This window comes from Psittacula echo (assembly GCF_963264785.1).
Source record: "Psittacula echo genome assembly, chromosome: 5".
NCBI lineage: Eukaryota > Metazoa > Chordata > Aves > Psittaciformes > Psittacidae > Psittacula > Psittacula echo.
In genome coordinates this window covers 89,813,942-89,835,980 of record NC_137739.1, presented here as the reverse complement: position 1 = coordinate 89,835,980, position 22,039 = coordinate 89,813,942, and the positions used below count along the sequence as shown (strand labels likewise).

The 22,039-nt window shown below is 55.2% G+C and overlaps 2 protein-coding genes across 2 annotated transcripts in view; one reads left to right on the top strand and one right to left on the bottom strand.

Moving 5' to 3' along the window:
- IGHMBP2 (immunoglobulin mu DNA binding protein 2) overlaps positions 1 to 152 on the bottom strand; it is a gene marked incomplete at both ends in the record, with an annotated part of 31,671 nt that extends 31,519 nt beyond the window's left edge. Inside the window, one exon of the mRNA XM_080618880.1 lies at positions 79 to 152. Within this exon, the coding sequence (XP_080475006.1) occupies positions 79 to 152 (74 nt within the window). The remainder of the gene's footprint in view (positions 1 to 78) is intronic.
- MRPL21 (mitochondrial ribosomal protein L21) lies at positions 116 to 17,379 on the top strand. Its single transcript, XM_080618881.1, has 7 exons — positions 116 to 250; positions 2,437 to 2,497; positions 6,447 to 6,532; positions 9,946 to 10,109; positions 11,568 to 11,620; positions 16,450 to 16,553; positions 17,243 to 17,379. Exons 1-7 carry the CDS (start codon positions 151 to 153, stop codon positions 17,305 to 17,307), a joined length of 633 nt encoding a protein of 210 aa, XP_080475007.1. The 5' UTR covers positions 116 to 150; the 3' UTR covers positions 17,308 to 17,379.
- The last annotated feature ends 4,660 nt before the right edge of the window (positions 17,380 to 22,039 follow it).

Sequence of the window (22,039 nt, the reverse complement as noted above, 5' to 3'; positions counted from 1 at the left end):
CTCGGGGCTGCCTGAGGGCACAGCGGGGCCTGGGGAACCGGCGCGGTCCCGCCCGGGCCGTGCCGGCTCCCGCGGTACCTGCTCTGGGCCAGCTCTGCCTCCCGCTCCTCCCGCAGCAGCTCCAAGTGCCGCTCCGCCGCCTCCGCCGCCATGGCCCCGCTTCATGACCCCGCTCCTTCCGCTTCCGCCGGGGTCGGGGTCACCGCGATGGCGGCGGCGGTGGCGGCGGGGGCCCGGCGGCGGGCGGCAGGTGAGGAGGGACGGGACAGGGCGGAGGGGGGCGGCCGGGCGGGGGTCACCACCGGCGGCTTGAACACCGCGGCCTGCCCGCGGCCCTTCAGGCCGGGCGGGTGCTGCGGGCTCCGCTCTGTGCACGCGGGGTCCCTGCCGGAGAGCCCCGGGGGAGGCTGCAGGGGCGCGGGGGGAGCGCTCGGGTCGATACCGGCTCAGCCCCGGGGCAGCGGGAAGCCGCGGAGGGGCATTACCAAAACGTGGATCCACTTTACAGGCTCTCTTCTAGCCCAATACGGACTTGTAAGCAAAGCCCAGGGGATGGGGGGTGTGGGATCCGGATCCAGCATCTCTTCCATCCCCGCCCTGCTGGGGCCTGGGATCCTGGCTGTGCACGGTGCTGTGCGGTTGCTGGGTTGGGGCTCTGGCCTGGGGGAGTGGAGCCTTGGTGAAGCGTGGCTCCTGCAAGGGAGGTGCTGGAGCGGGTTTGGCTTTGGGAGGTCCGGTTAGTGCCTGTGTCCGTTATGCTTTGGGCTGGGGGGGAGAAGGGAATGGGCCCGCAGAGAAGCTGTGCACGGTTGATTTGTTATTAAACACACTGCTCCAGAAGGGGATTGTTATCGCTGAGATAACACGGGTCATAGCATCACAGGATCCCAGCCTGGTTTATATTGGAAGGGACCTTAAAGCTCCTCCAGCTCCAACCCCTGCCATGGGCAGGGACCCCTTCCACTGGAGCAGCTTGCTCCAAGCCCCTGTGTCCAACCTGGCCTTGAACACTGCCAGGGATGGGGCAGCCACAGCTTCTCTGGGCACCCTGTGCCAGCGCCTCAGCACCCTCACAGGGAAGAGCTTCTGCCTAAGAGCTCATCTCAGTCTCCCCTCTGGCAGGTTCAAGCCATTCCCCTTGGCCTGTCCCTACAGGCCCTTGTCCCAAGCCCCTCTCCAGGTCCCTGCAGCCCCTTTAGGCACTGGAGCTGCTCTCAGGTCTCCCCAGAGCACAGCAGAGGGGCAGGATCCCCTCCCTGAGCTGCTGCTCACACTCTGGGGGTGCAGCCCAGCACACGGGGGGGTTCTGGGCTCAAGCGCTCACTGGAGCCAGGTCACGGGGATCTGCTCCTCACCCAACACCCCAGGTGCTTCAGGCTCCATCCCGTGTCCCCCAGCCTGTGTTTGTGCTGGGGATTGCCCTGACCCAAGGGCAGGACTTTGCCCTTGGCCTTGTTGAACCTCGTGAGGTTTGTGCTTGATAAGTCCCTGAGCGTGTGCTTTCAGCCCTTCATCTGTCTCTTTTAATTCACAGTGTGTGGTTCCTGCTCCTTTCCAAAAACTCCTGAAACCACTCTCAAAGTGTAACAGGAGTTGTGGTAAACCCCTCATTCTTGGAAGCTGTGTGCGTTGGATGGAAGCACAGGTGCACTGGCTCACATGTGCACGGAGCTCTGAAAAGCATGGATACGTTTAATTCCCACCTCCATTGTTACCTGTTTAGCTGTGTAGCTCCTCCACTCCTGTCTAGAAGGAAGAGGCACCTTTGGGATGGTGAAACCCCAGGCACAGGAGTGTTAACCCCAAATCTGCTCACCCTGCCCTGCTCTTCCATTGCCCATGTTCCCCTTGGCACGGGGGTGCCTGCTGGGAGCTGCAGGCCCTGGCAGTGCCCTTTGCCTTCCTCCTTGTTTTTCAGAGTGGGACTTTGCAAGGCTTGGCAGGAGCTGCCGAGAACCACCTGGGAAATGCTGTTCAGTGGCTCCCCTCCCCTTTGGGGGGGCCCAGAGGCTGGAAGGGATCCTTCAGGCACCATCAGTTAGTGCCTGGAATTAGGAGAGTGCTCCCCAGTGTTCCTTCAGGTCACTGCAGTGCCGTTTGGTCACACTGTTGCCAAAGAGGGGGATGCTCTGCCTGTATCCCTGTTAAACTGCTGTGTCGAGTGGAAGGGTCACCCTAAATAAGTGTGTGTGCAGCAGGAGGCCTTTGCCCTGCTCTCTTGCAGTGCTGCACACAACTGATGGGTTCTCTTTCTGTGTGTCTTGATTTGCTGCCCCCTTTATCTTTGTCATGATAAGACTGAAAGAAGCTTTCACAGGCACAAGAGTGGTGCTACCACACTGGGACACCTCAGTGTCGCTGTGTTGTGCCCCACCAGGGACTAAAACCCAGCAGTTGCTGCTTGGTTTTAACTCTGTTTCCCTCTCTCCCATTCAGCCTTCCTGCTTTCCTCTGCGGTCCGGCACCAGAGTTCCCAGAGCTCCTCACCACAGCAAGGGTAATGTCAATGACTTCCTGCTTTGCTTTTTGCCCCATTGAATGCTGTCCTGCCTTGGTGGGTGGGAGGGCAGCTTGGTTTGCCTTTGGAAGGGGGGCTGGCTGTCCCCTTTGTCAGGCTGTTGCTTCCCAGTGAGCTTTGGACTCTGCCTCCCTTCAGTCCCCTTTGCCAGAGGGATGCTTCTGTTGAGCTGTGAAATTAAGCAGCTGAGTTTAGATCCTCTGCTGAGAAGGGGGCTGCAGTGTGGGCTTAGCCCACAGCAGACAGCGGGGAAGCCACTCGAGCCAGGACATTGCTGCAGGAAGGGCTTCAGCTGATGCTCATCGTTTTAGGTGCAGGTTTTTAGGTGCTTATCGTTTTTAGGTGCTCCTCAGGGTCACCTGTGCCTGGAGTCTGACACCTGACAAGCAGGTACCTTGCTCTGCAGTCCTCATCCGGTGTGGTGACAGGAGACTTGAGCTCCGCTTGTTCCAGGCCTTTGAGAGCTGCTCCTTGGTGTCTGTTCAGTTCCCGCTGCTGGGATGGTGCCAGCGAGCTGCGCTCTGTGACCAGGAGGGGACACTGCAGCAACGCGGTACTGCGGAGAGCAGCGGGAGAGATGTGCTGCTCCTGTACGAGGTGTCCAGGTTCCCGTGCTGGTTCCCAGTGAGGTGTCCAGGTTCCCGTGCTGGTTCCCAGTGAGGTGTCCAGGTTCCCGTGCTGGTTCCTGTTCTGGTTCCTGTTCTGGTTCCCAGTGAAGTGTGCTGGTTCCTGTGCTGATTCCCAGTGAGGTGTCCAGGTTCCTGTTCTGGTTCCTGTTCTGGTTCCTGTTCTGGTTCCCAGTGAGGTGTGCTGGTTCCTGTGCTGATTCCCAGTGAGGTGTCCAGGTTCCTGTTCTGGTTCCTGTTCTGGTTCCTGTTCTGGTTCCCAGTGAGGTGTGCTGGTTCCTGTGCTGATTCCCAGTGAGGTGTCCAGGTTCCTGTTCTGGTTCCTGTTCTGGTTCCTGTTCTGGTTCCCAGTGAGGTGTGCTGGTTCCTGTGCTGGTTCCCAGTGAGGTGTGCTGGTTCCTGCTGTGTTGCTGGAGGCTGGTGGGATGGCCCCTTCCCACTGGTCCTCACTGTGGGAGCGCAGTTTGGATCTCTGCCCCTGTGCCAGTCACTGAACTCCACAACAGACCCTTGGTGCTCATGGTTATGCACTTGCTCACAAGTGCTTTGAGTTTCTGTTACATTAAAGCCCTCTGAGAGGTGCTGCTGGGCATGACAGAGGAAACGGATGACCCACAACTGCTGCTGGATTCATTGTGCCTCTTTCACTGGCATGTTCACGTTCTTCCCTGGATATTTTAGGCAGCTTGCACATCCTGTGTTATTTATAGGAAGTGTGGATCTCAGCTCACTGGAAACTCTGAACTTCCCCTGTGTGGTGGGAATGGTGTTCACTGAGCAGCACCTTTGTCCCCATGTCAGGAAATGATACTGTTCTGGTCATCTGAATGTCCCTGCTCTTTAAATCTAAGGTTATCTTTGTGGCATCAGAGATTCTTGATTATAAAGAACTATAATCTGATACCTTTTGGTTATGTGTCTCTCTGAGTAAAGGCATTTGGCATCTTGGGGTGATCTCCAAGTGCTGCAGAGATGCAGACTGCTGCCTCTGGTCCTCCTGGTTGCTCCTTGTCCTGGAGATCCTGAAAACCAGCTCATTACAAGCCAGTGGCATTGGCATTTTTAATCTCAGCCTCACACTGTGAGCTTCACAAGTGTTTCATTTCTGAATTAACACCCTGGGGCACATTGGAGCATGTCAGTTGTTGTTTTAAATGGGGCTCTTATGATTTAGTGTTGTCTGTCAAGGAAGGCAGAGTGTGCAAGTGAATGGATGCCTTGGGATTGACTGCACAGAGCTTGAGGCAGCCAGGAACTGGTTCAGTTTGAGGCAGAGGATCCGTCCCAGTGATAACCTTGAGGAAAGCAGAAAGAACCCATCCTGAGAGCCAATGAAACCTGTTGCTGGATGCCAGCTGAAACACCCCTGCCAGCTTTCAGTCCTCATCTGGTGTCTGTGCTGTGGGCAGCTTGCCTTCAAGCCCTGCTTTATGCACTATACTGGAGGGGCTGCATGTTGTGACAGCCATGTTCTATTCCCAGTAAGCAAGAGAGCAACATGTAAGTAAAGGAGGTGGAGCAGGCATCAGGTAAGTGTCTTCTGCACAGAGTTTGTGACTCAGACACTGATGGGGTTTGAGCTGTGTTGCTCCTGTGATTTTATCAGTGCTGAACATGTCTGTGATGCTCAGGAGTCCCCTGGGCTGGCCTCCAGGAACTGATGCAGTGTCTTGAAACGGAGAAGCTCCTGTCCCAGCAGGACAGGAAAAGAGCTGTTATTAAAGCAGTTCTCTTCCACAACAGCCAGAGCTGCCCTTCCAAGAAGGGCAAGGATTTAATTTGCACCTTTTAGCAAAATATCTTGGGGCTCAAAGTCATCCTGAGGAATGATGCTTGTGCTTGGATGAGGGCTGTGGAATGGTGCATGTTCCCTGCTGTGGTCAGCCTGGACAGACAGGTGTGGGGCTGAGAAGTCCTATTAGTGCCTCTCCTGGTCCCTCCCTGGTGTGGGGCTCTCATAGACAGATGTGGTAATGGCACAGGAGAGGGTTTGGGGCTCAGTGTGTGTGGTGGTAGATGCTGAATGCTCTGGGGGTGGGAGAAGCCGTTACTGCTGCCATTCAGGGAATGCAGCTGTAAGTGACAAAGGAAGAGCAGCCTCAGAACTCTCCTGTAAAGAACCCAGCTGTGTTCTTAAGACCCTCTTTAAACTCTCTATTTAACAGAGAAGAGCTTCAGAAAACAGAGGAAGAAAGGATGCTGTGAGTCACTGAGGCATAGCTGGGGCTGCTTTTGGGATGCTCATTTCCTCCTTCCCAGTCAAAGGCACGTTCCTGCCTCCGGATGCTCTGCACCACCAAGAGCTGCAGGGTTTTGTGCCTGGGCTGAAGTGGCTTGAGGAGCATTAGCCTGCTCAGCCTTTCCACTGCAGGGGAGGTAACTTGTAGCTATACCTGGAAAAGCTTCACTGGAGCCTTTGGTCTAAAACTGAGCTGTAAGCGAGGCTTAAGGTGGGTCTGTTTGCACTGAGTTGGTGACAGATCCCGACCTGGAATGTCACGGTGGTCGCTGAGCTTGATCCCCGCCAGCACATCCACCTGGAGATGGGTGTGCAGCGAAGGAACAAGGGATAACAGCCCGAGGGAAGCATTTTCAGTTAACTTTCAATATTTCTTCCTTGGGTTTCAACTATTTCAGTAATATCCTGAAGTGGGAAGGAGGAAAAAAGGGGGGAAAAATTAAATCCATTCTCCAGACCAAATTTGATGTCAGGATGGGAGTAAAGCAAAGCAAGCACTGAGGCATTCATCCCTGTTTGTTAGAGCCTGCTGCAGTTCATGATGGACCCAAGTGACATTAAACCCTGGGAGTAGGGACTCTGTGGTCGAGCATTTGCAGGTTGAACTCAGGAATGAAACCAAGTGTTTCCTGCCTGGTTCTGAAGAGGCTTCTGCTGTAGGCTGCAGCGTTTCTTGTCCTGCTGAGTGCTTTTGCCTGGGAGGAAGGTCTGGGGACTTTGCCTTAGCCAAGGTCCTCCATTGGATCCTAGGAGGTAACATAGCTTTTGCCTTGCCTGCCACCCCTGTCCGTAGCACCCAAGGCTGGAACAGGAAACTCCTTCTTGCTCATGAGCTGCTGCAGGGGGAAAGTGATCCCTGGGGAACTGCCTCTGGACCAAGAGAGCCTTGAGTTGGGTCTTTCATCCTGATAAGTCATTGTCTCCTGTACAACTTCCGCTCCCCTAGGGGAAAACCTCTTTTTGTTCCATCTCCATCTTCTGTCACCCTTCTCCCTCTCTTCATGTTTTACATCTCTTGACAGTACCTGTTTGCTACACGTGAATTTTACCTTATCATTCACAGGCTTGTTGCCAAAACCTCTCTGTCTTCACCCCCATGGCCCGAAGTGAAGCTCCCAGATCCAGTAGAAGAAGCAAAGTATCATGCAGGTAAAGGTCTCGCGTCTCCAAGTGCAGACTAGCACACCAGTATTGCCACTGGTGGCCTCATTGAGTGTAAATGTCTTCAATGATTGGAGCCAGTTTCTATTCTTCATGATTTTGTCTCATTTCTCACTTGTGTTAGTGTCACTGGACCTGTGCTCCAGCAGCTGGTGTTGGAGACTTGGGTAGAAGACGAGGTCTTCTTAGTTGATGACAGCTTGTAACATTCCCAGAGGAATGTGGTGTGACGTGTTCCTCTCCAAAACATGCACCAAGCCTTTTGGACAGGAGAAAACATTTATTCTTCCTTTAATGGATAAATGGAAAAGCTGCAGCCAGCATCAGCAGTTGGATGGTGGGCACAGAGGGGGCTGGCGTATTTTAGTGCATCAACCAGAACACTGGTGCCAGCAGAAGCAGTTGGATGGTGGGCACAGGGCAGAGCTGCAGAGGTGGGACATAAGGCAGTGAGCAGCTGGGCAGTGACATAACGTTAGTGAACGTGATGTTAGAGTCATAGAATCAGGGAATGGTTTGGGTTGGAAAGGACCTTAAGATCATTCAGTTCCAACCTCCTGCCATAGGCAGGGATGCCTCCCATCAGACCATGCCACCCAAGGCTCTGTCCAACCTGGCCTTGAGCACTGCCAGGGATGGGGCATTAACCACTTCTTTGGGCAACCTGTCCAGGGCCTCACCACTCTCACAGGGAAGAACTGCTTCCTTATATCCAGTCTGTGTTGCCCCCACATCTAGTACGGGCGGTGGAATGCAGCCAGCGGTGGTCCTGAAGGGAGCACAGGAACCAGACAGCAGCAGCCAGTGAAGTGCCTGTGGCTGTTTAGCAACCATCCTCCTTGCTTAGCCTCACCAGACCGTGTCAGCGTTCCTCTTGTAACAAGACACAGCATCCCCTGGCAGTGGGAGGTGAACAGCAGACACAGAGAAGGTTCATGTGTCCGTATTGGCCAGGTGGGGCTTCGTCATGGTGCCAGGGCTGGTGGTGGGCAGCCAGCACACATGGATGTGTCTCAGCACTGAGCAGTAACGAGCCCCAGAGGGTGAATTCCTTCCCAGCTGCGGGGGGTGGCAATGGGCAGTTGTGTGCCCCACACAGGCACTGAGCTCTGGTGTTCAGGAGCAGGCAGTGTTCCTGCCTCACCTTAGCCTCGGGGAGGGCTGTGAGAGGAACCTGACTGCTTGGCTTTAGATAGAGGAAGTAAAGGAGAGGAGTTTAGTTACAAGGACAGAGTGAGGGAGAGCTGCTGGGCTGTGTCCACCCTTGTGCAGTGTCCTATCCCCTGGCTGAAGTGTGCTCATAACCAAGTGATGCACCATTGGAGACATCCTCCTGCTCCAGGTCTCCTCTCTGGCTCTTTTCCATCCTGCTCTTTAGCTCCTTTTTGCTCCTGGGATTGCTCAAGTGACAAATGAGTGTCCCTGAGCGTGCTTTGACCCAGTGGTGAACCATGAACTACTCAGTTTGGTTCACTGGAGCCCTGTGGTGAACAGGATCCCACGTTCCTTGATTAATTCCAATGGGATCCCTGGGGCTGCTGCGATTTCTGTGCCTTGTAACCTCCTGCTGCTCATGAGCTTGTATCATTGTCTCCTGGCTGTGCTCATCCAGAGCAAACAGCACTGACAGCATCTGAATCCTGCCTTCTGTTTTCCTGCTGGCTGTGGAAGCAGCCGTGGGTATCTCAGGAAGGGTCACTCCACATGGTGCCAAGACACAAATGTGCTGGCAACTGAATGGGGACATCACTTGATGTTCCCTGTCACTGGAGGGGTTTGGAAGAGGGATCGACCACTCGAGAGCTCCAGTGCAGTGAAGGAAACCTTTTCTGGTTACAAAAGATGAGAAAGATTGAATTGGACAAGCCAATACCCCTGCCAGAGCATCACCCTGAAGGGCTTTGCTTAGAGTCTGAAATGTTGCCCACAGGACAGTGATAGGCCCAGGTCAGCAGAGCTGGAAGAATGGATTGTACCCGTTGTGCAAGTGAGGGCATAGCAGGGAGCAGGGGTTGTGGGTGTTCTCTGGACTTCATGGAATGGATTGCTGTGAATCAGAGAAGAGCACACATGGGACAGTTCCAGTGATGGAGAGCTGAGCTCTCCATCACAGTGGGGACTGCAGCAACTGCTGCCGTGCTGATCAGTTCTGTCCTTACCTCTGCCTTCAGTGGCTTGTATCTGCTGGGCTGGAGCTGGGCCCTGGGGGTGTTCCTGGGTTGGTCTGACTGAATTCCTGTCTGTCCCAAATGGATGTTGTTCTCTTTATGTTCCAAGAAAAAATGATTCAGCTGCTTTTGATGGCAATGAGGAAAATACGAGTTTTCCAGTTATAGAAAAGTTGCAGCTCCTGCCCAGCTCCAGAGAGCTGAAAACTGCTGCTCTTTGGCTGGGAATGGCACTTGTTAAGCAATACCTTTTGATATTCCCATAAAATTGGGTTTGGCTGCACTGCACTGGAAGCTGATGACAGTAAATGGAGCTTGTTCATGTCCAGGCCCTGGTTCTGGGGTTTGTACCTGCTCTGCAGATAGATGGGAAAGGATTTTCTGGGAAGGAGGGGGGAAGGTTTCTCTTGGCTGTGCTGCAGGTCCCTGTTCTCAGGCCAGGCCTCTTTAGCAAGCTGGAGCTCTCTCCTGTGTGCTTTGCCAAGCTCTCCTGATGTTCCTGCACGCCTTACATGGATTTCAGAGCTTTGGGCCTTCTGCATATGGCTTGGGAGTGGAGAGGAGCTGCCCTCCAAGTGCAGGATGCACAGGAAAGGGCTCTTTTCAGGAATGCTTTATATCAGAATACAGTGTGGTTGAGGATGCCCGAGAATTAGAATCATGGAATCCCAGCCTGGTTTGGGTTGGAAGGGGCCTTAAAGCTGATCCAGCTCCAACCCCTGCCACGGGCAGGGACACCTTCCACTGGAGCAGCTTGCTCCAAGCCCCTGTGTCCAACCTGGCCTTGAACACTGCCAGGGATGGGGCAGCCACAGCTTCTCTGGACACCCTGGGCCAGCGCCTCAGCACCCTCACAGGGAAGAGCTTCTGCCTAAGAGCTCATCTCAGTCTCCCCTCTGGCAGGTTAAAGCCATTCCCCTTGGCCTGTCCCTACAGGCCTTTGGCAAAAGTCCCAAGAAAAGTGGGGCTGAGCAGTCAGCAGTGTAGATGGGCTGCCCAGTGTATAACTGAGTGCTGGGTGTTCACTGATGTGTGGGTTTGCCACCTAAATACAAACAGGTCCTTAAGCTCATGAAAGGGAGCTCGTGCGCTGTAGGAAGCAGCATTGCTGTTGATCCTCACTTGAGGATTCCAGCAGAGAAGAGTTTTGGTGGGAGAGCGCTGCAGCTGAATGAGCTCTGAAGAGCCCTTGCTGACGTCTCTGATCCCCCCATCCCTGCTGTCTGCCCACAGAGGTGGTCCGGAGGGTGAACGGGCTGATCGCAGCGGGACACTACGGGCGCCTCTTCGCCGTGGTGCACTTTGCCAGCAAGCAGTGGAAGGTCACCAGTGAGGACCTGATCATGATGGACAACGTGCTGGAGGCGGAGTGTGGAGACCGGATCCGCATGGAAAAGGTGATGTGCCTGTGGGGCCACAGTGCCTGTGGGGCCGTGTTGTGCATGGGGCCAGGGCAGGCTGCTGCCAGCATCCCCTGAGGCAAAACCCAGGGCCAGGGCTTAGAATCTCTCCTGAAGAGCTCCTGTTGGATGTCTCTTCACTGCAGCCGTTTGCTTTGCCTCAGTTTTGCTCCAATTCCTGTCAGTGAGGCTGTTGCTGTGGTTTCTGTGGAGCAGGGCTGGAATGGATCCTGCCAGACTCTCTGAGGAGACAGATTTTCGTTGCACTGACTTCATCCAAACCAAGAAGGTGGCAGTTGTTGTTTCTAGAGAGGCAGCTGAAGCCTGTGTTTACCTCGAGGCTCCCAGCACCCAAAATACTGCAGAGCTCCCAGAGGGACCGGCCCTGCTCGCTGCTGAGCAAGATCCTTATCACGCTGAGTGTGCTGGGTGGAGGGAGAGGGGTGGTGCAGGGAGGGGAGAGCTGCCAAGATGCTTTCAGTATCTTCACCCGTGTTAACTGGTAGGAACTTGTGAGGCTCATTAATTCAAATTGTAATTGTAATTAAGATTATGAAGTTGGCTTCATCTTAATGTCAATTGTTATGATGGTTTGAGCCAAGCAGAGCTGGGCACTGTCTACTCATGCACTCCTCTAAGGTCCAGTTTGGGGGCAGCCTTTTGGGCTGTGTCTTGCATCCTTGTATACAATAGAGAGGAGTGATCTGCAGAGAGTAGCCAGCTAGAAATACATGGGAGTGAAGGGGAAAAACCTGCCCTACCAGCATAACCCTTTGGGGATTTCATTGGCATGGATCTGTCTAAACCAGAAGTCAGAACATTTCATAACCATTTCTGTGTCGCTTGTAGCTGCTGCCATCAGTCAGGGTGGGGAAGGAGGCAGCCTGCAAGAAATGCTGCCTCTTCTCACTGTATCCTCTCTGTTACCCTGCCTGGTCCTTTAGAGAGGCAAGTGGCTGAATGTCCTGAACCTCTGCTCCCTGGTGTGGTGAATCCCCCGAGACAGTCATTTCTTTATTGCCCATCTTGAGGTCTCATGGAGAAGCATGAGGAACGTGTTTCCCTACTGGGTTTACATAACAATTGCTATAAAACTCCAATGATTTTAGGAGCTGCCATTCATTCAGATCCCACACAGGGCATATTCTTCTTCTTCCCTTTTGGTCTCTTTTACAACGGGTGGCAAGCCAGAACAGGAAGGTTCAGTGTGTTCTCATCAACGTGCAAGATACTTCTTCAGCAGGCTTTGGTGGGATGAGCTCTCTGGAAGGCTGTTTAATGAGTGTGTCTTGCCTCTTTGCTGCCTTCCCCACATCCCAAGTGTCAGGTTGAAATGTGCAAAGCCCTCATTTGAAGCAGTTTGACTCCTTTATGGTGCCTTTAGGATTGGAAGGTGCTGTCTGCATGTCTGCTGGGACCATGAGCAGTGATAGATGCCTGCTTTGTTTTCCATAGGTTCTGCTGGTTGGTGCTGACGACTTCACGCTTATCGGGAGGCCGCTCCTGGGGTAAGCTGTCTCATCTGAGCATTATCCGCAAGACAATTCTTACGCTTAATTGTAGCTTCAGGGCTCCTATGGTTCCTGAAGCTGAGGAGAGGCCTGGATTTATCAGCACAAGCTTTTTCCCAGCCCTGTGGCCTTTGAAAGAACACCAATAAACCATTGCCACAGTGCCAGGGTAGAGCAGCAGTGCCCATTCCTAAGGTAACTGTAGGATATTCACCTCTGCTGGGTTGGATCTTTCCCTTGTGGTGTAACCCTTGCACAGATTGGTAGTAAATCTTGCTCCTCAACAGCTTTACTCCCTCACTCTAATTTTGGTGATATCCATCTTGGAATAACCCAGAAACCCTTTCCCAACCCTTAATGCCTTAATTTGACTCAGGTTTTTCAACCCATTTCCTTTTGCCTTTGTCTTAACCCAGCAGGCTTTAATCTTCATTTCAGAGTTCTCCCAGTCACATAGTCTAGCAGAGCTGGGGAGGAGGAGTTGACCCCTTGGCACCATCGCCATCCCAGTGCTGTAGGAGTTGCTTTACAACCTGGCAGAACACTTGGTTCTTCAGCCTTGTCTTTACCTAAAGGCAGTGGTGTGTGGACTGGGTGTTACTGCTCAGCTCTGGCACTGGCCAGAACCAAGGTCATGAGCTGGTTTCCCCAGGACAAGAGGTTTTAGTGGTGAAACACAAGATTGAGGTGCTCAGAGTGTCTGGCAGCCCTGGCTGTGGTCTGGTTGCAGGCTGACCCACACGGTTCGGATTCAACTTGAACTGCAGCAGCTTTGGCAGAGGATGGTCAGAGGCAGAGGAACTTCACATCTGAGAATTACTTCCCGGTGGTTTCAGGTCAGATCAGGAGGAACTCATACACCTGAACTATTTCTTGGTGGCTTGTAGCTTCAGATTAGCAATGCCACATGGTTTCAGATTGGTTTCACTTCTGAGTGCTTTATGGGGTACTTAAGGGTCACTTGTCATGTGTTTGTACAGTCGGTAACGGAACTTCAGTTGCGCTGGTGGTTCCTGCCATGGTTCCCGGGGTTAAGCAGGGTTTTGAGGGCTGCCAGTCCTTTTAGCAGTACTGCAAATGGATCCGGGATAGCAGAGCGTCAGGAGTCTTTGGGTTATTGCCAGGTCCTGCACTTGTGGAAGGTTTGAGGAAGGGGAATCTTGTTAGTAGGACTGTGGAAATGCCATCGTTGCAGAAATGCAGGTAAGAGGCCAAGCTCTCAGGCCGGGCTGTGCCATGGGAGGCAGTTCAGGAGCACCATCCTTCACCCAGCTCCCTTAACCAGGGGCTTTGGGGTGGTTCTTCACAGCTCTCCATCTGTGTGGTGGCCTTGGCATGCAGCCTGAGACCTGGTTGCTGTGGGGCAGGAGGAAAACCAGCTGCCTGGCTCCTGCAGGTGCTCTGTGTGTGGAACGTGCTGTTGGATCCTTGGAGCACACCAACTGCCCATCTGCCAGCGTTAGCTGGAGCTCCAGTCCCTTTGGCAGAGGAGGACCAGTGGGAGGAGGAGGCTGCTGGGGAGATGCCATCCTCCCCCTGAGCTCCCTGGTACAGGCTGAGGAGGGGACAGCAGGGCCCAGCCTGTCCCAGGCAGTGTGGCCTGCAGTTCCTTCAGCCCATTCCCAGTTGTGCCTGAACCACAGACACCCTGGAGGGGAGGTCAGAGGTTGGGTGGGAACAGAGGGAGTTGCTTTTCTGGTGGTTTAAAACTATCCCCATCAGTGGCTGCTTGCACCAGGTCTGTGTGAGACGGATCCCAGCTGCGCTCCCGGCTCAGCCTCGCAGGCGGGCAGGAACTTGTCCTGCTTTGGACACGTGGTCATGGCTTAATTTGCTGTAGCAGTCGGATGCCTCCCAGGATGACACTTCTGAAGCCTTAAAAAACCCAGCAGTGCAGCAGAGCACATCTGCGAGGCAGAGGCTGCTCGGGGAAGCTGGGGCTGGCTCCTGCTTTGGAATCTGTCTGTGCAGGGGACTCACTGCCTGGGCCGTGGGCACAAGGGGCACTTGTACCTCGTGGAGCTGTTAAACTCAACTGTGCACATTAGAGCTGTGATTAGAAGTGAGCACAACCTCGGGAAGGTTGGCATTTCACCCCAGTGAGCCCCCTTACCTGTTCTGGACCTGAGGGAAATGAATGGTGCCTCTATGAGATGGGGCTCAGAGCAAGCTGCTCTAGGGGAAGGTGTCCCTGCCTGTGGCAGGGGGTTGAAGCTGGAGGAGCTTTAAGGTCCCTTCCAACCCAAACCAGCCTGGGATTTAGCTTATTTCTAGACCAAGTGCAGCTGATGGAGGGTTTTCCTTTGGATGAGCCTTGCTCTTTCTCCTGCTACCTGCCCATGCAGGGGCTTCAGTGGAAATGCCAAAGGGCCCTGGACCTATTCCTTTCCCAGTTACTTTCTGCAGGGAGTGAGCTGTCAGCTGAAGTTACTGCCCTTTGGGGCTGTAGGGTGCCCAGATTCTGGATCTTTGTCACTGCTTAATGACAGCAGCTTTCAGCCAACATAAATCTGTGAGGTTTCAGTGTGAATGTTCCGTGCCTCCTGCTGAAAGCTGGTGGATGTGCTTTGTCATGGAACGCTCTGCTGCTGAAGGCACGGGCCTGGCTCTGTCAGGCTCTGGGAAATGTGTGACCCCCCCCTTTGTTTTTATGGGCATTCCACTCATACCAAAACCATTTGATAAAGATTTGCTTGTTCCTTGGGCTCTGTTTTGCTGAGAACTTTTCTGTTTGGATGCACTTCACCAGCAAGTTGGGTCCTGCTGTGCTTCAGCCCCTCCACCAGCAGGTCCTGGGGCTTTGTCCAACAGGGAAGGACTTACCAGGGCCCCTTGGCTTTGAACTTTGACTTCCGGAGTGAAGCCATGCTTGGGTACTCAGCTGCATCAACAATACCCCCAGAGGTTTGCTCTAAAGCACATCAGCATGGGCATGGGGGGAACCCTTGTCTGCAGGCGTGTGTCAGTGTTCCTCCCTGTGGCTGCCACCCTGGGGCAGCTCTGTGTCAGGCACAGCGTGGCTGCGCTGCTGCAAAGCCTGGCTCTTCTGCGAGCAGACCTCAGTGACCGAGTCACTTCTGGCCTGGCCACTTCCCACTTTTCCCATGTGATCCATTCAGGGGTTTCTGACGTGCCTTTGCAGCCCGAGCCTGCAGTGCAGCTTCCCCTGCGCCTTCAGTGGGCAGGAATCAGGCACAGAAGGAATTAGACACAGAAAGTGTCCCTGCCGTGGCAGGGGGTTGGAACTGGATCACCTTTAAAGGTCCCTCCCAGCCCAAAGCACTCTGTGGTTCTGTGGCAGTGGAGCTCCCTAATTCCAGGGTAAAGCAGGGCCAGCCCTGGGGTGCAGCTCAGTCTCTGCTGTGTGTCCTCACATACACACTCGCTGTGTATCTCTGTAGTGCTGGATGTGGATGGTGGCACGTCAGGGTCACCCAAGCATTATCTTGTGTCTGTTTGCTTCTGGGCTGCTCACTAAACGCAGACGCATCCATTTGTCCTCTGGCTGTCATTCCCTGCCTGGAAGAGTCCATCTGAGCTACAGCACAGCCAGAGGAGATGGTGAAGGTCTGGGTGCCTCTGGCCTCCGGGTGACCCTGCTGGAGCAGCTGGGCTGTCCCCTCTGTCCCCTCCATGTGCGGGCTGAGTGCTTGTCAGGGCAATGTTCTTTCAGTGGCTTCTCTCATGCTGATGAGTTTCTAATGGTGCTCTGCAGGGATGCTGCATGAAAGTGTCTCTTCCTCCTCCCTTGGGGCCCTTCACTAAAACCAGCTTGCCAAAGCTTTAGTCTGGCTCTTGTCTGGAAGCAGTTCCATTCCCAAAGGGGAGCTGCTGTGCAGGCAGGTAGGGGTCCTCCAGCCCACCTCGGTTTCCAGCTCTGGTGTTCCTCAAGGAGCAGCTGGAAATCCCAGCGCTCTTCTTCATCCTCCTCTGGTTGCTCTGCCTGGGTGGGCAGGAGCAGCATGCATATGTGTGTGTGTCCATAAGGTGATGCGCAGGGACCAGTCACTGTGATCTTACCTGTGAAGGCAGTGCAGGCTGTTTCCTCCTCATCTCCATCCTGGGGGAGGGAGGATGTTTCCTTGCTGAGAGTTTCCATGTGTCAAACGGGATGTAGAAATGATGTGGGTGATGGAGCGGTCGCAGTGCTCAACCTGAGCTCCCCGAGGAGCCAGTCCCTGGCTTCTGCTCTGGCTTGGGGTGAACAAGGAGTTCGGAGCAGGAGTGGGAGGCAGGAGAGGTGGGTGGGAGGAGAGGACTTACTGCAGGAGGCAGGGAGCTGTGCCTGCTGGAAGCAGTGCCTCAGTCTGTCACCAGGACATTGCCAGGGCTCACTCAGGTGAGCAAGGAGAGAAGGCTCTCCCAGCTGTGCGTGATGCTTTATAGAAGGAGGAAGGGCTTCTGTGCTGACCAGCAGAGGAGAAGGTGCCCCGGGTGCGTTTAACCTGCACACAGGCAGAGTTGGATGCACAAGCTCATGTGAAGGTGCCAGGGGCATTTCTCCTGCTGAAGTAGAGCAAGTTCCTGCAGGTTCATGTTCCTGCTGCCTCCGTGGCTGCTTCTGATCTTACCCCTGCCATGGCAGCGGCACTGCCCCGCAGCCTGGCACACTGCTTGCCTGATCCACCCACAGCACCCTGGGGCGGCCGGGCTTGCACCGTGAAGCCAGCAGCCTGCCAGGTTTCCCTTTGGAGCTGCCGTGGATGGGGGCTCTGGGAGGCAGGATGGGGGGGGGGGGAGTGTGTGTGTCTCACCCCAGGGACCTGCTCCTGGCTGGGAGGAGGGTGTAAATCATCACAAGGGATGCTCTGAAATCTGTTTCTCAGGAAGGAGCTGGTGCGGGTGGAGGCCACAGTGATCGAGAAGACGGAGTCGTGGCCGAAAATCAACATGCGCTTTCAGAAGAGGCGCAACTACCAAAGGACCCAAAGTAAGAGCACGGAGCATGGAGCACAGGGCATGGAGCACAGGGCACAGGCCTTGCTGCCCTGCTGATTTGTGCCTGGACCTGGGAGGGGGGAATACCCTGACCCAGGAGTGGTGCCTGAGGAAGGGAACTTGTTCACCTTCCACTAGAGCAGCTTGCTCCAAGCCCCTGTGTCCAACCTGGCCTTGAACACTGCCAGGGATGGGGCAGCCACAGCTTCTCTGGGCACCCTGTGCCAGCGCCTCAGCACCCTCACAGGGAAGAGCTTCTGCCTAAGAGCTCATCTCAGTCTCCCCTCTGGCAGGTTAAAGCCATTCCCCTTGGCCTGTCCCTACAGGCTCTTGTCCCAAGCCCCTCTCCAGGTTTCCTGCAGCCCCTTTAGGCACTGGAGCTGCTCTCAGGTCTCCCCTTCAGGAGCCTTCTCTTCACCAGGCTGCCCCAGCCCAGCTCTCTCAGCCTGGCTCCAGAGCAGAGCTGCTCCAGCCCTTGCAGCATCTCCATGGGCTCCTCTGGGCTCACTTGGCAGCATCACTGTGATCACCAAGGCTCTGCCCCTTCTCACATATGACTGAGAGGAAAGTGATGACCATTCCTTATGGAACAGCTGCTGAACCCATGCCCAGCCTGACACAGTCCCACCTTCTGAAGGCTGTGCAGAGGGTTTGTGCTCTTCTCTTCTCTTTCTTTTCCAGTCATTGTGAATCCACAGACCGTCCTCCGGATCAACACCATTGAAATCTTCCCCTGCTTGTCATGATGGACTGATGGGTGATGTGGGGCTCAGCTCTGTTCCTGCGTTCAGCATATATGGAAATAAAACTGCCTTGTCATTGGGAAGCTCTGGACTTGTTGCTTTTGTCAGTGATGGAGTTCTCTGTGTGCTTTTGAAACCAGCAATGAAACACGTTTTAAACCACTGCTTCAGCCTTCATGGTGCTTATTTGCCAGGAGGTGTAAGCAAGGTAAGATCTGTGGCTGCTGTCAAGCTGCTCCATCTCACCTGGACACACTCCACACATGCCTGTGCCTGCCCAGCTCTGGGTCCTTTAGGAGCCCAGGCTCTCAGCTGGGTTTTAAGCATCCCCTGGGCTCCCTGGTTGTGGAAGAGAAGAGCCATCAGCCCCCCGTCCCTGAGGTGGGGCTCTGAGCCTGCAGGACAGACTCTACCTGTACAGTTACTGCATTCCAAGAGCCCACTGCATGCTCACAGGGTCTGTGAGTGCGCTTCAGGCTGGCCATGGGTTTGAGTGAACCCATGTGCCCCTGGAAACCCTCCCTGCTCTCCACGCACTGCACTCACATCAGTGTGCATAGCTGGGGTGTCTTCAGGAGTCTCATCTGGATTCTGTCCCCTGCCCCTTTCCTCTCCTGACGAAAGCCCTGCTGCTCCATTGGTGTTATCCCTTTATCCCTGGTGGTGTGTGGCCTCAGGGCATGTCCTGGGGGAGCGTGGCCCTCAGCTGACAGGGACTGGAGGCAGCAGTGGAACACGATGACTGCAGGATCCCAAATCCACTCCCAGGTCGTGTGAAGGGGTGCAAATCCTTCTTGAAGATCAGCAGCAGGTGATGGAGCTGAGGAGCTACCCCTTGGGGGTGAGCCTGTGACACAGCAATACACCGTGTGTGTGTGTGATACCATCAGAACAAGGTGCCAGGGGCTCAGGAGCATTTCAGGCTTCACACCTTGGTGCTTGACCTGCTGAGAGCATTTTCATGTCCAGAGCTCAGCAGTTTCTCTCTGCTCTGGAAGCTGAGCACCAGCACTGAGCAGCACACATGAGGCCAGAGTGAGCTGAGGTCCACGCGTGTTTGTGGGCTGGAATAACAACCAGGAGGAGTTTCCCAGTAACAACCAGGAAGCTTCCCAGAGCTTTCCCCAGGCTGTTGGAGCCCCTACAGCTTCCATGAGGTGAGTGCTTCCTGCTCCCCTTGGCACTTCCCGAAGGAGCACCTTGCCTCAAATGAACCAGGAGGAACTGGTCCGTGTGGGTGTCCTTGTGTACCCCCTGTGACTCCTCCGCAGGCCCATGATCTGTGCTAAAGGACAGGTTGGTTTTGAACATCACTATCTCCGGGTCTTGTCCTGTCTTCCAAAGCTCACGCATCCATATAAACCTCCAGGAGACCACTTCAGGTGCCATCAACACCAGGCTTGGAGGCTGAGGCTGCTTTTCCTCTTGGCTGGCTTCAGCTGGAGAGAGATCCGGGCGTGCTTGGGTTAAGGAAGTCCTGCAGTCACTGGGTCATCTGCAGCGCCTGACTCATCTCTTCCTCTTCAGGATGCTGGGCAGGAGCAGCCCTTGGGAGATGCTGTTCCTTCTGTACTGGCCGTTACTGGCAGGTGGACGCCCGGATTTCCAGCAGCAATGGTAACACGGAGGCAGGGACCCTGATGGTCTGGAGGAGGGGCTCGAGGGCACCCTCAGTCAGGTCACAGGTGACACCAGGTTGGCTGTGGATGTGCTGGGGGGCAGGAGGCTCTGCAGAGGGATCTGCACGGGCTGGATCCACGGGATGTGTCAATGGGATGGGGCTCCACAAGGCAAAGGGCTGGGTCCTGCCCTTGGGTCACAACAGCCCCCTGCAACTGAGGGGGTTCAGTGTGGAGAAGAGAAGGCTCAGGGGGGGCCTGATCGCTCCCTCCAACTGCCTGAGAGGAGGATGGAGCCAGGAGGGGCTGGGCTCTGCTCCCAAGGAACAAGGGATGGGACAAGAGGAACCGGCCTCAAGCTGCACCAGGGCAGGTTTGGATGGAGCTGAGGAACAATTCCTGCCCCAGAGGGTGCTCAGGCATTGGAACAGGCTGCCCAGGGCAGGGCTGCAGGCACCGGCCCTGCAAGTGTTCACACATTGTGGATATGAGGCCTCAGTGCCACGGGTTAGGGGTGGCCTTGGCAGTGCTTGGCAATGGTTGGACTGGATGAGCTTGAAGCTTTTTTCCAGGCTGGTTGGTTCCATGGCTCCGTAACCAGCGTGGATCCAAGCCCTTACAGTGAAAGGCAGTGTGGGGATCCCTCTGAAAGTCACCTCCCAGCTCTTCCCCCTCTCCAAAGGTGTCTCCAGTTCCACTCCAGGCCTGTGGCTCCCACCAGGAGCAGTGAATCACTGCACGCTGCGGGCTGGCGCAGGCTCTGTCCCAGCAGATCTCATCCTGTCCCGGCTGTTCTGCTCCGCAGCGGGATGGAGCTGAAAGCTGGGGGAATTCTGCTGGAAACCTGCCTTTCCCAAGGCATTGAGAGAGCCAGGGCTTGGGAACAGCAGGGGAACAGCTCGGGCAGCTCGGCTGGTGGAGGGTGAGGGGAAGGTTCTGTCCCTCCCGGTTACAGGGAAATGCTTTGCGGAGCTTCAGGACTCAGAATTCCGGCAGGAAGAGCCCAGAGCTGATTCGAAAGGAAAAGCAAAGGTCTTCAGTTGATGAGGAACAGTGGCCCTTGGGTGATGTGCTCCTAAGGCAAGGTAGGAAACGAGGGTGGCTCCACTGCAGTTTGGGGGAGAAAAGTGCAGTGTCCGGAAGCGCTGGGTTTGGTTTGCAAATGGTGCGACACAAACTCAGGGCATTCCGGGTGTATTCAGGTGATGCATTGGGACTGAGGCGGGAGGGGGTCGGTGCTGACATCTTCTCCAGGGGAATTTCCCTGAAAAGCTTTTTGCCATTCCAGGTGGAAGCAGAAATCCCTTAATCCTCCAGAGGGAAGTCACAAGCGTCCCTTTGGCTTCACGTGTCAGGGGTGGCTCATGGGGATCCCCTCCCTGGCTGCTGATTTTGCCACTTAAATACATAGGAGCAGGACTTTCTCAACAGAGAGGCACTGATTTTTCTCCCCAGGCACTGACTCAGAGCTGAAGTTTATCCCTTAGGACAAACCATCTCACTGGGCAGCACCTCAGGTCCTGGAATGTGAGGGGTGCTTTGCCCTGCTCTGGAGGGTCAGATCCACCCGGGTCAAACAAGAGCCAGGCTGAGCTCTAGAGCCACCCCTGGGTGTTTGTCCCCATCACGTCCCTTGGTGCTGTCTGATGCTGTGTAAACCAGGCTCCGCTGCCCAAGGGAGAGCAGGAGCGGATGGAGCCGGATTCCAGGCCCTGCTCCCTGCTCTGGACACAAAGGCTCTGGCTGCTGTGGGTTCTCTGGGTGCTGCTGAGGAATGCCCCAGCACCGCGCTCTTCCTGCGGGATGAGGGGCTCTCAGCGCCAGCATTCCCTGCAATAGGATCAGGTTGTCTCCGGGCTGGCAAAGCTGAGGAGGGGCTTGTTCAGAGGCCTCACATCGCTTCCATGTCCCCTGTTCCGATCACAGAAGCCTGGGAGCAGCAAAGCCCTGGATCCCAGAGTGCAGATCCCAGGGCACCCCTGTCCCGCTCCTGTTCCCTTTCCGGTGGAGCCGGGGGGTGTTTGGTCAATCCCTCATCACGTGCACGCGCGGCGGCGAGCAGGATGTGCTGCTGCTGCACAGTGATCCATGAAGGTCAGCCAGGCCACGTCCTCAGCCCTCACCCTTTGCAGAGCAATGGACCGTGGCACCTTAACTCATTTATGGCCTTTAATTCATCTCAGAGCCAGGTTGGACACAGGGGCTTGGAGCAAGCTGCTCCAGTGGAAGGGGTCCCTGCCTGTGGCAGGGGTCGGAGCTGGAGGAGCTTTAGGGCCCCTTCAACCCAAACCAGGCTGTGTTTCTTGTGTAGTTATTTTTTCCCTCCCCCTCAGAGACAGAGGCTTCAAGAGCTGGTTTGCATCGAGGTTTCAATCATTTAAAGGCTGATGCTGCTCTCCTAAACGGGATGCAGTGATCCTGGCACCACGGGTGCAAAGTCTGCAGCTTCGAGGTGCTGGGATTTGGGTTTCACATCCCAATGAGATCAATCAGAACCAGGAGATCATCGCTGAGCTTGAAGGGGATCGGCCTGTGCTGATTGTTCTGCAGGGCAGCTTCCTGCAGTGTGTCCCCAGAGCTCTGTCTGGGTCAGTTTTGACCCCCCTCCATGGCAGGGCTCCTGGTCCTTGCCTTCAGAAGCCCCGCTCCTTGTGGTGTGGAGCTCCCCGTTGTGAGGAGCAGCGTTCGTGCAGCCTGATGAAGCTCAACAGACGTGGTGAGCGCTGGTGCCCTCGCTTCAGCAAACCAGGAGGGCTGAAACCCTCTCCTTGGGACCCAAGGGCCGGAAAGGGCTTTGGTGACCTGGTTGTGATCCTTGGACCCGCTTCATGCTCACGCGCTCCACCAGGAGCTGCCGGCATTCATCCGGATGAAGGGGCAAAGCAGCTTGAGCGGTTCCCAGGACGCGTTGTTCGCGCCTCCGGGGTGGAAGGGAGCCGCTCTTCATCCTCCCTTTGCTGTGTTTCATCCCCGTCAGCTTTGCGAAGGCTTCTTTGGGCTCTAACATGGAGCCGGATTCATTGGCTCTGCATGACCCAGCCCCACTCCGGCTGCGCAGCCAAACGCGCTCCAGCAACCGGGCAGAGCCAGGGAGGAACACCAGGAACAGAACCGGG